General features: G+C 55.5%; 1 protein-coding gene and 1 long non-coding RNA gene across 4 annotated transcripts in view; one reads left to right on the top strand and one right to left on the bottom strand.

Moving 5' to 3' along the window:
• Positions 1 to 11,552, bottom strand: part of LOC124233908 (inositol-pentakisphosphate 2-kinase) — a 48,490-nt gene extending 36,938 nt beyond the window's left edge. For 2 of the 3 annotated variants that reach the window (XM_046651197.1, XM_046651196.1), the window contains exons 1-3: positions 11,400 to 11,552; positions 4,610 to 4,657; positions 2,483 to 2,578 (exon numbers count right to left, since the gene is read on the bottom strand). In XM_046651197.1, the coding sequence (XP_046507153.1) occupies positions 2,483 to 2,578; positions 4,610 to 4,657; positions 11,400 to 11,480 (225 nt within the window). In that variant the 5' untranslated portion in view covers positions 11,481 to 11,552. Of the gene's footprint in view, positions 1 to 2,482; positions 2,579 to 3,883; positions 4,320 to 4,609; positions 4,658 to 11,399 lie in introns of those variants that run through there. The other variant, XM_046651198.1, reaches the window with a different exon arrangement.
• A 2,015-nt stretch (positions 11,553 to 13,567) lies between these two features.
• On the top strand, positions 13,568 to 14,444 carry LOC124233895 (uncharacterized). Its single transcript, XR_006887172.1, has 2 exons — positions 13,568 to 13,658; positions 14,316 to 14,444. It is a non-coding gene; the product is annotated as an uncharacterized LOC124233895 (long non-coding RNA).
• Positions 14,445 to 15,653: the final 1,209 nt, after the last annotated feature.

Here is a 15,653-nt window from a genome sequence, read left to right as displayed (position 1 = left end):
AAGCCATCATCCAGATTCCTGAACCAGTTTGAACCACGCCATCCTGACTGACAGATGGAGAAACAGGCGGCCCCTACCCAACCCTGGGAGGACAGTGATCCTCAGCAGGGCCCTCCGCCAGCACCTGCACAAAGTCTTAACTCAGGAAGAACCACAGTTAAGACCACAGAAGTCCTCTCACAGACATGTAACTTGGAAGGCGTGGCCACACCAGCTTCCTGCTGGCGGGCATACGCCCCCGAAGGGAGGGCTGCTGAGAAGGACAAAGAGCCGCCATCCTGGAGGGGGCTCAGCAGGTGAGCAGCACGCCTACAGTCTTCCAGAAGCTCCCTCAGGAGAAGAGCATCCCCTTACTCATCATGCACCATGGCCCCACCATCGCTTCCATCACATCAAGGTCAAATGTGAAGTCGAGGCCACCCGGGTGGCATCCAACCTGGGGAGGACTGAGTCCACAAAAATGAGGTGAATTTCTAAAACTCCATCAGTGTCTCCGCTACCCTTGGTACTCAGGATGCAAACACCTGGAGGCACCAGGGAACCACCTCTTGCCATCTCTGACCTCCAGCTCACATGGAGACAGGCCCAGACCAGTCCCCAAACCAGCTGGGCAGGGCCAGAGGCAGCATGGGCACAAGAGCTGTCACTCTCTCCGGGCCTCGTGCTCTCACCGCTGGGCTGGTTGTGTCTCGTCCCAGGACACAGAGCATGGACGTGCTCTCGCCAGGGCTCTGCTGCCCTAAATCGAGTCAGCGTCAGAGAAAACAGCATCATTTACACATGCTGGTTTTGCCTGAACATGGCCTTGTGCAGGCCAGAGACGTGCTGTGTCCCACATTTCAACCATCCAGGGCCTGAGTGGCAGTCCTCTGGGGACACCACGTCCACCTGGAAGAAGAGCAGGCTGGGTTCACTTTGGCAGTGTCTTCGTGTGGAGGAGGTGCTGATGGGACAGACATTCTTGAAATGTGACCTTGTAGGCTCACCTCGTACACCCAGAGCCCCATCCACTGTGGACAAACAGAAGCAATCCTGGATCCAGAGCAGGCCCCGGGCCCTGGGGAACATGCTGATGCTGTTCCCACCTGCCAGGCCACCGTCGGCCAGAACCCCTAGCTCCCCACCACCCTTCGTCACCACTGACCCCTCCAAGGAGAAAAGTCTAGAGCCCCCGCCTGCTGTGAAACAGAGAAATGTTCCCACTCAGCCAGGCGGACACGCTCCCTCGAGGATGCCGGTGGTCGGCACATCTGCATCCACTCCAACCATCCAGGCCAAGAGGCGGGCAGCGCCCAGCACAGGCGACTCAGAGACCTGGGTACTCTCACAGCTGGTGGGCTTCAGGCTTTCACATGTCAGCTGGACAGCTGGGGACCTCACTGGGGGTGGTGCCAGCCCCCAGAACGGCCCTGGCGACTCTCACCCGTGTAGTCCCACACTGCCTAGGGCTTCCTGCAAAGCTACTGGGATGCCGTGGACATGACTGACATGATGCCAGGCCAGTTCATCTCCCAGATCGTGTGCTAGGGGAGCCAGGGCTGAGTCGCAAGGACACCCAGAGCCCTGTGGTGAGTCCATGCGGGAGACACTCAGGGCCCCAGCCAAGAGCCAGCACGGCCCTGCCAGCTCCACAGCTAGGCCACCTGGAAGAGGGTCGCAGCCCCAAGGGTGCGACCCCCCACAGTACATCCTGAGCTGACAAAGGACCCTCCTTGGAGGAGGTTTTGCAGTCAGAGCCACTCAAGTTCTACTTTGGCAGGCAACCCTTAGGCTTCAAAGAACCTTCTGCCTACCCTCAGCACCGTTCCTCTCAGGATGGATACCAGGTGCAGTGTTTGCAAAGCAGAGGCAGTGCTCTCTGCTCCGAATGACAGCCCTGCTAGTCTGTCAGGGCTCTGACGTAAGACAAGTGACAGGGCCAGCAGAAGCAGAGAAACAGCGGCCAGCAAAGCTGCGACGTCAGAACGGGGTCCCAGGCATGGACGGAGGCCACCTGATGAGGGTCTCGGGAATCGCAGGGCCACTGTGGCTTCCTATATGGCCCGTTCCTGAGTGTCCAAACAGCAGGCCTCGCCTGTAACAGCCACTCCGCTCAGTTACCGAGAGGGGAAAGAGCCAGCAACACAGACCACTTGCAGGCGGGGACCGCTGTCCCAGCAGAGGCAGAGGCCTGAGGGGTGCGTGTGGGCCTCACTGGAGAGCCCTCGGCAAGCTGGATGCCTCCACGAGGGCAGGGAGGCAGGGACCGGGGTTCCAGCAGGCGGGGGTCTCACACGGTCTTTGAACCTCACGCCTCTCAGCTGGAAAACAGGGATAACACAGCTGCTCCGCCCCTCACAGTGCCGCAAGCGATAAAAGTGCCTGGAGTCTGTGATGGACACAGGGCCCCACTGAGCACAGAGGCCCCCGCTGCATTGAGGAGCGGGGTTACTGACACAGAAGGTGCCCATGAACTCAGGCCACATGAACAGAAATCACTTACCCCACAATGAACATAGTTCTCCCCTAAAAACTCTTTCATGACATTTTTGCCAAAGTCCACTATGCTCTGTAGGTGCTGAAAGATCTCCTCCGGGGTCTGTAAAAGAGAAGCACAGGAAGCCTCAGTGCCTGGGCCCCCAGGGGAGCGACCCAGATACCACCACCAGCCTGGCACATGCAGGGTGGACACAAACACAAACAGGTGGCCCTGGACTCAGAGGAAGGCAAGCCTCGCCACAGAGACCGCTGGACCTGCTGGAGCTCCTGTCCACAGGCCCCAGGCCCGCCCCTACATCCTACACAGCCCTGTGTGATTCCAGCCAGCAGGCTGAGAAGCACGTCTGCGCCCCCACCTCCCCCAGGAACACACAAGAACCCACCAAGTAGCCCATGCACACCTCCTGAGGAATTCAACTTTGAAAATGTCTCCCGCCAAAAATGACTAGGTATTTAGATTTTCTTCTTCAGCCTCTAAATGTAGAATAAAATATTTTCTCCCCAGTCAGAGGTTCTTAAAGAGGCAATAAGCTGTGAGATCTGGGTAAGACAGGAAATCAGCCTGCGTCCCTAACCCTGACCCAGGGCACTGAGAAGTTCAAGGGGCAATGGCAGGTCTCTCAGGAGCCAGCGAGCCGTCCTCATCAAGGGCAGCCTGGGAGGTGCCTAATGCAGGCTCAGGTCCGAGTGAGCTGCCACCCGCGCCGCAGGACACGTGCAGATGGCGGCCTGTGTCCTGGGGCACGCGCAGCACAACCATGTTAGAGCAAAGCCTGATGGAAAACCCCAGAACACATCCAGGGGCTCCGCACAGGTATGGCCACAGAGCTTCCGACGGAAGGTCTTCTTGTCGACAGATTTACCATACATGACTCCCCACCATTTATATATGTTTATGCAGCCGTTTATACAGTAAATAAAGGCAAATGGTTGCCTTGGAAGGCCTCGCCCCAACAAATGTAAACAGGACAGCTGAGAGGCAGCCAGGGAACGCTGGCCCCCCTGCAAGGCTGCGCTCAGGAGACACTGAGCGGGGCAGGAGGGAGGCTGGAGGCCAGAGCCCTTCAAGTCGCTCGAGGAGCTTCCCCTTGGATGCACCCACAGGATCATGGAACCATGCGTGGGACCTCCCCAGCAGCTGAGGCAGGAAACGCCCCTCGCCCGGGCGGCCTCCCCCAGCACCCCCATCCTGGTACTGGCACTGAGTGCCTGTCCCCAGATGCCTGTCACAGCAGTCCTAGGCTCCCCCACAGTCCCCTCCTCTTTCTAGGAAGCTGACCCCCATGTGCCCTTAATGTCCAGAGCCAGCCGGCCACGCCTCTTCCTTTCTGGAGGTCTCTCCCTAAAGCTAAGGAGGCAGTGACTCACCTCTCCTGCGCCCCCTCTTGCACCCAGTTCCACTCACCACCACTGGCCGCCCACTGTGCGGGTGTGAGCGCAGCTCCTGCCTCTTCTCCCCTCTTAAGACAAGAGCTCGTGCTTTGGAGGGGCTCACAGCCAGCCTCTCTCACCTCCTTCCTACCCTCCCCCCGGACCCTGAGAGAGAACAGCTCCCGCAGGCCGACTCCACATCCTCCCCTGCGACCTCTGAGGATTAGACACACGCTACAGCAACATCCCGCCTCGAGGGGGAGATACCGCAGCTGTGTGGTCACGGCGTGCCACAGGACAGCTGTGGCTTCTGAGGGCGTCCCTGGCACTCAGCTCGGTGACTCAGCGAATACAACCCAGCACACCACCTGAACTGCCTGCTGTGACTTCTAACACTGACTATCTACCACAGTGTCACAGACACAATTCTACAGATGGGGAAACTGAGGCAGCAGGGTGTAAGGAAGTCACCACTGCAAAGCTGAATGAGACCTGGCCCTGGGCGTCCCAGCCACAAGAAGGGCTCTCTGAACCGGACAGGCAGCTGCCACTCAGCACCCAGGGCCTCACCACCACAACCCACAGTAACCCAGCAGGTCGAAGTGACGGGTCCTGCAGGAAGGACAGGCACGCCACTTTCTGCACTGAGCCTGTATGGCTAAATCTCTGCAATTAGCATTAATACTTCTGCATCAGAAAACAACCAATGTTTTCTTAAATAATTGTTTTAATGACTGGGTGGCAAACCCACGGATCTTACCTTCTTCCTATTTGGAGGAAACTTGAGAAAACGCAGCACCACACAACGCTGGTGGGAAACAAAGCAAAGTCTGATTAGTACCCACCCGAGGCCGGGGGTAAGGGGGGCAGCTGCGGAGCAGGGCCGGCAGCTCCAGCGCACAGCTGGAGCCCCACCGACAGCCCACTGGCCTGGGACACCCAGTGCCGCCGGGAGGGGGCCAGCACCGAGTCACACGCCCAAGGACACGCTGGGGCTGTGGGGCAACCAGGAAAACCTGTGCACCCTCTGACCTCGCCAGCCCACTCCCAGGAATTTATCCTGAGGAAATAATTAAGGATGCACAGAAGATTTTAACTCCTCCATATAAAATTAGTGTTTACAATTCCAAATAAAATGAAAATGACCTAAATGTCCAACAATGATGGGATGGTTAAATACAGTGGGACACGTTCCAGACTACGGAATAGTGTGCTGTCATTTGTAAAAAAAAATAAGGAAGATCTGCATGTACAGACACAGGGGTTAACTGTGTCTACTGATAAATGAAAAAGGTTCAAGAATAGGGCCCGTGGAATGAACCCATTCTCATAAATAGACACACACGTGTGTGCGTGTAGACGCAGAAACATCTCTGTATGGGAAGGTGACGCACAGGGCTAGTTCTATGCACGTAAAGCTCAAGGACGGGTGAGACTTCGATCCGGGGGTCCCCCCTCAGGCAGGTGAGACAGTCCCTGAGAATGGCTCTAGGAGGGGGGGATTATGGGTCCATGTACTTTGTGATAATCAAGCGATATACACACTCATGTCTCAGCACTTTCCCGTAGGTTTGTTACACTTTATTTTTTAAAGTTTGTAAAACAGAAATCTTTACATACAGTCTGGGCATGCTCAGTTTGTATGAAACATCTGAAAGGATTTCAGCACAGATGACAGTCTCCAGGGAGCAACATCTGGGATAACTAAATTTTTTTTAAGTTCTGCTTATTTGGGTTTTCTAATTTTTTATAACGTTCATATAACATACACTACAAGAATGTGAAAAAATAACTTTTCAAACAAGTACAGCTTTTGCGATGGTCATTCTCCAAGGAAATAACCTGGAGGTGCTACGGAGTTTCAGTAAGGGGGAGATAAAGTCCATCTGGAGGACTTCAGAAACCACTCCCACGGAGATGGGCGCTCCAGGCAGGGGGCGGTCCAGGAGGTGGGGAAGCCCAGCTGAGTCCAGAGAGGGCATGGGCCGAGGGAGGCATGTGGGTGCTATCAGGAGCCCTAGCACCTGGGTGGGGTGAGAGGGGCAGGCGACTTCGAGGCTCAGCAAGGGCAGCTTTCTAAACCAAACCATGCCTGAGAGCCGTGGAGACCGGATCTGTCTCCTAGCCCGCAGCCCCTCTGGCACCTCCTGCCCCGCCCAGAGGCACCGAAGCCTGACCGGTGAGCGCCAGGGCGCTGCCAGCTCACCAGGTCTGCACCAGCTGTGAAGGAAATAACTCCTTTCCTTTTGAACCAAATATCTGAAACCAGGTGTCAAAATGTACCTTCTTCCTATTCTGGGAAAAAACACTAAGAGAGTGAAGGGGCAGGGGTGAGATTAAGAAGACGGGCTTAAGAAGGTTTCTGCACAGGGCAGGTGGGGCAGCTCTGCACCAGAGCGGGACAGGGCACCAGGCCAGGGCCACCCCTCGGACACTAGATGGGAATCGATGATTTCAACAAGCTGAAGAAGCCAATGAGCAGGGGAGTGGCACATACAAAACACATGCACATTAAACAACCTCAAAACGCACAAAGTGAAGGGAGCAACTTGTCACTTGTGAAAGGAGCAGAGGCACTCAGTACTCGAGGGTACCAGGCTGTGGCAGGGAGACTGGTACGTCGTGTGATCCACTCTGAGAAACCACCCGAGTCATCAAAACACCAAGGTGTCAGGCAAGCTGGGCGCTAACTGCTCCAAAGCACAAGCGGACCAAAGGCTGACGGCGCGGACCCCAGCTCCACGGCCTGGACACGTGTGTGAAGCACGGCCTGCGTGTCGATGCCGTGGGGCTAAGCAGAAAAGCAGATGGCGGAAACAGACACGCGGGGTTCCTAAGTGCCAGTAAGGCCCATGACAGAAGGCAGAGCACCAAAGTGGGAACAAAAACTATTTTCCTAGTGGAGAAATATTGGGTGCTTTTTACTGTCCACCTTCCAATATTCTATGTTTTCTGGGGCAGAGAGAAAAAGCAATAATTGGTATTAAATAAAAATAAAAGACCACAAAAAACAACCTATTAAAAGGGACACCTGCTCACGTGAAGCCTGAGGGAGGGACCTGTGGTAGCACTAAGGCTCTGGGGCCTCTCAGCCAAGATGGGGGCGGGGAGAAGCGGATGGACAGGGACAGCCGCCCGGTGACCCGCAGGCACCACTGAACGGGTCATCTGAGGCCACAGCCTCGCTGCCAGAGGACGGTCCCAGGTTGGGTCTTCTGTACAGATAAGGAGGTAACCCAGGACAGGGCCCCAAGAAGATCCCAAGGAAGCAGAGATCAGGGAACTTTCAAGGCATGGGGAACAGACAAACAACAGAAGAAATCGCCCCTCAGAGTGCTGCCCCAGATGTCCCGAAACAGCTCGACCTCGCTCCTCAGCAAGGCTGCCTTAGATGCCCCACCCAGCCACAGCCCAGGGTGTCCATCAGAACCCCTGTGACAGAACACCTGACCAAGTCACTCGCCTCTACCAACACAACCAGAAGCGTACCCCAGGGCCCGCGGTGGGATGAGGGGGACAACAGGTGGGACACGTGCCAGGCTGACAGCCTCAGACAGGACAGACAGAGGGGAGGGGAGACATCTGATAGAGGCAAGCGCAGGACTCCGTGGGAGGCCAGACGAGGCTGCAGCCATGGATGGGGGCAGGGGTGCCCAGTCCAGGCCGGACACGTCCCTTTGGTGGTCCCAACTGGACCCATGGCTGCTGGAGGACTGAAGCAGATTCGAGCCAGGAGGTGGGAGCAGGAGAGTGGAGGTGGAAGCCCAGGTGACGTTTGGGGACAGGGTCCTCAGGAGCTGTAGCAGAAGAGGCGCTGGGGTGGTCTCTAATGGGAAAGAAAATCCGCAGGATGTTTGTAAAGTCGAACCACAACTGCACAGACGCACAGTGTGGGTGTGTTAGAGAAGTGAAAGCAGAGCAGGTGTGGGAACAGACACGGCCAGGCAGGGACCTGGCGCTGCCATCCTGTCCTCCAGCACCTACACAGAACCTTCCTCACCTTCCTGATGAACAGGCTGCCGCATCCTGACAGTGCTGACCAAGGAAGAGGAAGGGGTCGCAGGGGCGGGGAAGCACCCACACCCCCCTGGAAGCCCCGGGCGAGCAGACCCCACGTGGTAGGAAGGTCCAGCACAGGGTTCGCCAAGGCCAGAGCTGGAAACTACCAGAAGGGACGCGGTGTGGGAACAACAAATCCTTCCCAGTCAACTGCTGGTGATCCCGGGAATCGACAAGGACGGCCACATCCAGAGCTCTCCCGTGAGATCTCACCAAGAAAGAAGCCACGTCAGCTGTACAAATACCATTAAAAATCTCAAATACAGAACAAGTTACTTGTTTTAAAAAAAGCACTGCAGGCAACAAAAAGTTACGACTCTTTCAACTAGATTCAGGTGAAAATTAAAGAGGGGGGTGGCCCAGGACTTGGGGATGAGCCACATTCCAAAGAAACAGAACAGAACTCTTACTTCCTTCCAACAAGTCCATTAAGAAGGATGATCTACAAACCAGAAATTCTAAAACACAAGATGAGAAGAGAAACAGTCAGACAGCCCCAGACTGCTTGAGCCCTCACCTTCAGGACCCAGACAGCCAGCCCAGGGCATCAGACCCCATGGGAAGAGGCTCTGAAACCTGAAAGATCAGAAAGGAGCCCCCGTGGTTCTGACGCATGCTCTCTGGTGGCAGGTCTTCCCTGTCACCTCTGTCAAGAAAAAGGAAACATCACAACAGCCTAGTGGGATTCGGGGAGCGGGCTCCTGCGTGCCCTGGATCGCAGAGGCGAGGGCAGCTCGGGCCCAAGGGGGAGAGGGGCTCTGCCTGGCCCGCCCAGCAACTCCCCACACTGGAGACACTGAAGAGATCGAATGACAAACCCGACTTACAGTGCCCTTCACAGGCTAGGACACCAAGCCAAAGCCAACAAGACGAAGGTGAAGCATAGGTGCAGATGTAAAAGCAAGGACACCACAGAAGAGAAATCAGCTCGGCAGCAGGGCATGAGGACAGCCACGGGCTCGCTGACCACAGCTCAGCGTGCGCAAAAGTGTGACATGGCCCTAGGACCAGTGACAGCGCCCTCGGATGCAGTAAGGAAAGGAAAACATGTGCCCACAAGGGAAATGCCCTTGCCCAAGACCCGCCACGGGTCAGTGCTGGGACTCCGGGCATCCCCTGGGGGACATGCCGGGCAGGCCACAGCCTTGGAGCACCTCCAAGAGTCAGTGCTGGGCCAAGAGCCAGTGCCTGGGAAAAGGTTAAACAGCACAGCTGGACCCAAGGGTGCTGCGCACTGGGCTGAGGGCGACAGACAGAGGCTGCCCGGGCCACCTCTCGTGCAGTGGCTGCAGGGAAGCGGACAGAGACCTGTTGGGAACTGGCCTGCAGCTAGGGTCTCCCACTGTCCTCTCTCACTTCCTGCAGCCTGCACTACATTCCTCCAGGCCTCCCAACCCACCAGCCCAGAAGGCTGTCCATCTGTCTCTCATCCCACGTTCCTTCAGTGTAGATGCTGGGTCTTGGGGCTGGCTGCCTGAAAATATCTAGTGCTCTGCTGCTGAGAGCAAGGAGAAGAGACTCATCACTTTCTAAGGACCTTTCAATTCTGAAAGTAGATAATGCCCACTCCTAAAAAGCAAGCACCTCTGGACCTGGAAGAAACCTGGCGAAGGCCGCCCTCTACGTTGGAAGAATGAGGTGGGTCTCACTCGTCCACCTCCTCTCTGTCCCACTCTTGCACACACACTCTCTCCTTGGGCAGAGCAGGGCCCTGAAAAGCTGCCTTCCAGGGTTCTCTCCTCCTCCCCGGTCCTCAAGGCCCAGGCAAAGCACAGAGGCCTCTCCACACCCAAGGGGCACAGTCCTCGGCACCTTCACTTGGTGGGAACGCTGTCTTACAAGACTACTTGAGACGGAAATCTTCAAGTTCAAATGATGAACTAACAACAGCCAAGCAGGATATAGTAGGGCAAATTTAGATTTAAAATAAAAAATGAAGAGCACCGGTCCAGGGTAGCCTGATGACTGAGTTTAAAATGGAAAATGAAAAGGAGAAAGAAACACGACCCTAACAACGGGAGCTGTGCAACAAGGGAGGAGCTGGGCTGCCCTGGAGGGTGGACACACGCTTGCCAGGGACAGTGGAGAAGGCATCTGCGGGCCTAAGGCCTCTGATCTTCCAACCCAGTGTCCTTTCACTCCAAGTCTGGAACTCACTCCTTCATCTGACGTTTTTGAAACTCAGTACATTAGCCCCCACCAAAAGAAGCCTTAGCTTTACCTAAAGTGAAGATACGCCATCCAATCTTACCAAGGAACCGGAGAACGAGTATTTGCTTTGTGAAAGGATTCAGGGGGTCACCACAATAACCCAACAAGAAAAGGAACACATGCTGCAGTACCCAGAGCTTCGCCCAACCCTGAAACACAACAGGGCCCAGCAGACTGTACCGAAAAGCATGGCTTCAGATTAAGCCTTGTCCATTATGGACTCATCTAAAGACCTTGAGCAAAGCTTACAGTTTCAGTCCTTCAGTATCCCAACTGACAGTGCTAATGGGTAACAAAACGCAAAGGCGGAACACAGGGGCCACCTGGGTGATTGCAGCTCACCCTACAGGTAACCCAGCACACCCAGGACAGGAACCACAGAGCAGGGCACCACCCAGTGCCCGCACCCGCCCTCCCTGTAGGAGCTGTTGGACTGGGTCAGGCAGGGTTCCTAACCTCTGAGTCCAAAAGGGACGACACTTCTCACCGGCTAGGCATAACTTGCCCAGCTCCTGCTCACTACATCTTTCTTGCAATTCCACAAAGGGGATTCTGTTACTAGTTCCATTTTCCAAATGCAGAAACAGAGCCTGGGCCAGGTGGTGGTAGAACTGAGAATCCGCCCAGCTGTGTGACTCCAGCTCCCATGCTCCTGACCCCTTCGTTACACCTATCGCTTCTTCTCTAGCCCAGCACATTCCTGCCTAGTTCTATCAGACAGCAAGATGTCAGAAATCTGCGCCTTCACTCAAATCCACAAGCTTCTCTCCCTGGTTTCACCTCCTTGGGAGTCGTATCGCACTTTCTGAAACTCTCACCCCCACTGAATTGAGAAAGGGCAACCCTTTAAATTCTAAACGGTTCTGGAAAAGAACCTGTGGGCAATACTCCATTATTAGCAGCAGCAGCAGGAGTAAAGCAATTCCGTGCATCTGAGGCTGAACTCTCGGTGCTGGGAGGCAACAGCATCCCGGGCCCTTCAAGTCTTCCTCCAGAGCTGTCCGGTCCTCCATCCCAGCTCCGGCTACCCTCGGCGGCCCCACGGCGCAGCCTCCGCCCCACCGCGGCTGGGCAGCCGGAGGCGGCACCGCGTGAGGCGCGCGTGGCACCGACCCGGCAGGAGGCCGGAATGGGGGAAGCTGGGGGGACGCGGAGGCCACCCGGGGGGAGGGGAGCTGGGGGGACATAGAGGCCACCTGGAGAGGCGGAAGCCGAGGGGACGCAGAGCCCACCCATGGAGAGGGGAAGGTCCTAGACCGCGCCGACCGCCCGCCGCTCACCTGCGCGTGGGCCACCACCAGGCTCTTGTTGCCTTCGCCGTGATACCCCCATTCATTCTCGTCTATCTTCTCCTCGTCCATCCCCCGGTGCGGCCTCGGCGCCTCGCGAGGCCGCGAGCTGGGGGCCGCCCGTCCGCCCGGGTACCAGCCTCTGCCGCCTGGGCAGGAGCGCCTGTCACCCGCCGCCCCCGCTCGACCCAGCCGCCCGGACTCGTAGGCGCGGGCCGCCGGAAGCCACGCCCCCGGACTGCCATGGCAGAGCCGGGCAACTTCCGGGTTCGTGCCCACTCCGCCTCCATTGACCACTGCGGCGGATGAGCCGGCGGCCATCTTAGGTGCTGGCACCATGACTAACTTCCGGAGCGCGGACTTGAGAACCGGAAGAGAGGTTTCCGGCGGGGGCGCCGGAAATGAGACAAGCGGGAGGAGCCGGCGGCTACCCGGCGCCCGGACGGGCCGGCGGGGATCAGGGAACCCGGCGGGCGGGGAGCTGGGGAGGGGCGGTGCTGGCGGCCCGGAGGGTGGGGGTTGGGAGCGCTCCGTATTGGGACCCCGGCGCGGGCTCGGCTGCCGCGCCTCGGCCTTCTTCCGTAGGGCGGAGGCCCTGGGTGGTGACTGTCGCGACTGGTCCCTCCCCGCCGGAGTCACCGCGAGTCCCGGGAGGCGGGCCGCTGCCGTCCACACGCCGGGAGCGGAAACGGAGCTCAGGCGCGCGCCCTGCCCGAGCCGCGAGGCGGAGGCGCGGCTTCCTGGAGCGGGGCCGTGCCGCCGCCTCCCGGAGCTGCCAGGAGCGTCGAAGCGGCTCAGCGGCCCACACGAGTCTCCAGACCGCTCTCTGCTCGGAAAGGACGGGGGCTCAACAAGCTGCGTGAGGTGGGCCGAGCTATCGTTGTTGACCGGACTGTAAATTAAAACTGAAGGTTAAAAAAATGCTTTTTCATGTGAAAATAATAAGATTACACTTTTTAAAAATAGGTCTATTTCCCAAAAATACAGAGAAGAGTGGTAATTGTTTTACCTTTTTGCACATCTCTTTAATGTCTGGCTTCATGGAAGACAGCTGGATCCTCGCATCTGCCTGTCTGTTCAATATATTGCTTTGGTTGAAGTAAGTGAAGACAAGTCCAGCCTCAGACAGGCGGCTCAGCGAGGGCGGACCTGCGTACCCCACTGAGAACAGCGTGGCGCACTGCTGGGCGCCTGGCAGGCCTTGGGAAAAGCAGTGAAAGGGAGCCAGGCGCCTCCCCACGCCGTGCCCCAAAGGACTGGCCCAGGGAAGAGGTTGCTCAGGACCCTCACCAGGGATGGTTGAGAAATAGGGGCAGAAACAGCCCACCTGGGAAATAAGTAATCCCCAAGGGGGAGGGAACACTCCAGGAGGGTGACATGGCCTTTCCACACCCCACAAGGCCAGGGGGCCCTAAACATGTCTGAGATTGAGTTTCAGCATCTGTGAACAAAGAACTGGGATCACGTTATTAAATCATTTCCTTAAGGAAATCTCTGTGCTGCCAGAAATGTTCTATATCTTGGTTTTTTGTTTTCTTCCAAGAAGCATTTTATCCCTGACACTGTTTAGAATTACTGCATATGGGGATGATAAAAAGGTTACATTTTGGTTTCATGATTGTTTTTTTAATTCCCCACTGAGGTACCGAGGCTGGACCACGCCTATCTCACCCCCAGTTTGGTACAGCACTGGCTAGAGGCAGAGGGACAGGTGCTTTAAAGAATGATGGTGGGGTGACAGTGACGGATACCGAGGAGGGTGGGCTCATCCATAGGGGGTGGAAAAAGAGGAGGAAAGTCTGCAAAAGAAAGACATGAACAAGGCGTCAGCCGAGGGACGGGACTAGGCTATCAGTGTTTCGTGCCCGGGATCCACACCGCTTCCCTTTATAACACCAGCCCAGTTTGTTAGGGAAGTACCTTTTCCTTTCTTCAGCCCATGTAGTCTGACTTGAATTAACTCAATTCTCAGTCTCAAAGCTGGGCTGTGGCCTGGGCCTGGGCGGTCAAGAATTATATTCTCAGGAATTACATCAACCCCGCAGTTGGCTCAGGAGGTGCAGGGAGCTGCTCCCGGCCCACCCGATGGAGTTCACCACTTTGGCTCGCATTGAATGACTGTGGGGAGAAGCACCCTCACCTGGGTGACCCAGAAGCCAGGAGGTCACACGTGCTGCCAGCGGTGATCCAGGTACCTCGGATGGCGGCCACAGGGGAAGCCGCTGCCACACAGCAAGGAAGGGGCACCAGGTGAGCCGGAGGATTGAGTCCTCCTCAGTTGCTTTTATGTTTCTGAGCCAGTGAATTCCATGTTTTGCTTGAACAATTTGAGTTGAGTTCCTTTCACTTACAACCTAAAGGTCCAAACTAAGTGCCCTGGTATGGACCAGTGACCTCAGGTAGTGACTGGCAGTGAAGCAAAGGACTCCATTAGTAGGGAGTCCTGCATACGGACAGTTTGACCATTCGCTTTATGCTCCCCATCGAGGTCCCAGCTAGATTCCCACTATGGTTAATCACTGTCACCTGTGCTTAAAAAAGAAGAAAGGAGGGAGGAAGGGAAGAGAAAGGGAAGATGAGATGGAAAACTCATCTTCCAGCCACGTTGAAAAACCGTCCAAAAGCAGGGTGGCGAAACAGGTAGGTGGAGCCCAGTGATGACGACTAACTCTGTTCTCGCTCTTTTTATGATGGCTGGAACTTTCCTTACTAAACAGTTTTTACTTTTGAAGGAAACACGTGATATCATGTGTCACCTGACACGACATGACATGACAAGAAGGGCGCTTCACCTCTGTAGTATTTCTCCCCAAAACCCAATAACCACTGTCTAATTAGAACATCAGACAAACCCAAACTGAGGGACGTTCTACAGAATACCTGACCAGGATTCTTCACAACTGTCAGGTCATGGGAGACGGACAGGCCAGAGGAGCCTAAGGAGATGAGACCTAAATGCCACGTAGGATCCTGGGACAGAAAAGGACGTTGGTGGGAAAACTGGTAAAATCCAAATAAAACCTGAAGTTTAGTTAATGGACCAATGTTAATTTCTTCATTCTGGGAAATGTACCATAGTTAGGTATGTTAACATGGGGAGAAGCTGGGGAAGGGCACACGGGAACTCCATACTATATATGTCAAACTGGCAAAATAAAAGCAGGCTCACACAGTGTTTGCCGTGGGTGGTGGGGAAGGGACAGACAGGACGTAGACTGCAGGGGGAGGTCTGCAGCATTACAGGGCAGCTCTGCCCCCTCACTGAAAGCATGGTAGCTGCTGCTCGTCCCCTTTGACCCATTGCTTTTATTTCTACCAATCACCCTACAAAACCCTCCCCGAGGGCTGAGAGATGTGGACAGTGTGCATGTGCAAACACAGCATGACGGACAGGACTTGGTTCCCATGTGGGCACCTCAGGACGGCCTCAGGCTGCACCAGCCCACCCACATGAGAGCTGGAGAGGGGCTCAGCAACCCGTGTTCTAACAAGCTCCCCAGGGGAGTCTCAGAACCACTGAATTATGGGATGCTCAAAAATTAGACAGCCAGTAGGAAAATGTGAGTTAGACCTATACTGACATGAAAGATGTTCAAGGTCTACAGTTAAGTGAAATAAATGTGTGTGTGTAAATGCAAAGTAAAGGGCATGGAAATCATTCCATCCGGGAAGAGGAGAGTGGGAGAAATGAGGGAAGGAATGATTCAGAAAATGTATTCATGTGACACCTCTGTAATAAAACTTAAATGAATACATTGCCAATACTCACGTGTGAATGAGGTAGACCTGTCGCTGTGTACGCCTATGGGAAGGTGGCCGCAATATGTTGTTTAACACAGGGGTAAATGTGTGTTTGAATAGGAAAGAAAAAGAAGTATGTGCCTTATTGTGCACTGAGGTTTTCTTTGGGGATGGGACCACAGGTGGTGCATTGAATACATGCTTCTGTAATATCTGCATTTTGCATAAAAGACGTGAGTTACCTTTGAAGTAAGGGGGAAAAAAAAAAGCCCTGCATGCAGTGGCCTCGGCTATGTGGAACTGGGCAGCTGTTCCAGAGGGTGGAGTCCAGGATATCCAGGCCACCTGAACTTGCCATGGGCAAGATCCTGCTGGCCTGAGGTGATCCCACCAACTCTAGTGCTCTACCCCGATGGTGAGTCAGAAGGCCCCTTCCACGCAGGGATATGGCAGTGCTGGGCTTGCTGTTCCCTACACCAGAAGTCACCTCACGGGGACAACTGC

The sequence above is a fragment of the Equus quagga genome, unplaced genomic scaffold, assembly GCF_021613505.1.
Source record: "Equus quagga isolate Etosha38 unplaced genomic scaffold, UCLA_HA_Equagga_1.0 270_RagTag, whole genome shotgun sequence".
In the NCBI taxonomy this organism is placed as follows: domain Eukaryota; kingdom Metazoa; phylum Chordata; class Mammalia; order Perissodactyla; family Equidae; genus Equus; species Equus quagga.
This window is presented reverse-complemented; position numbering and strand designations above follow the sequence as displayed.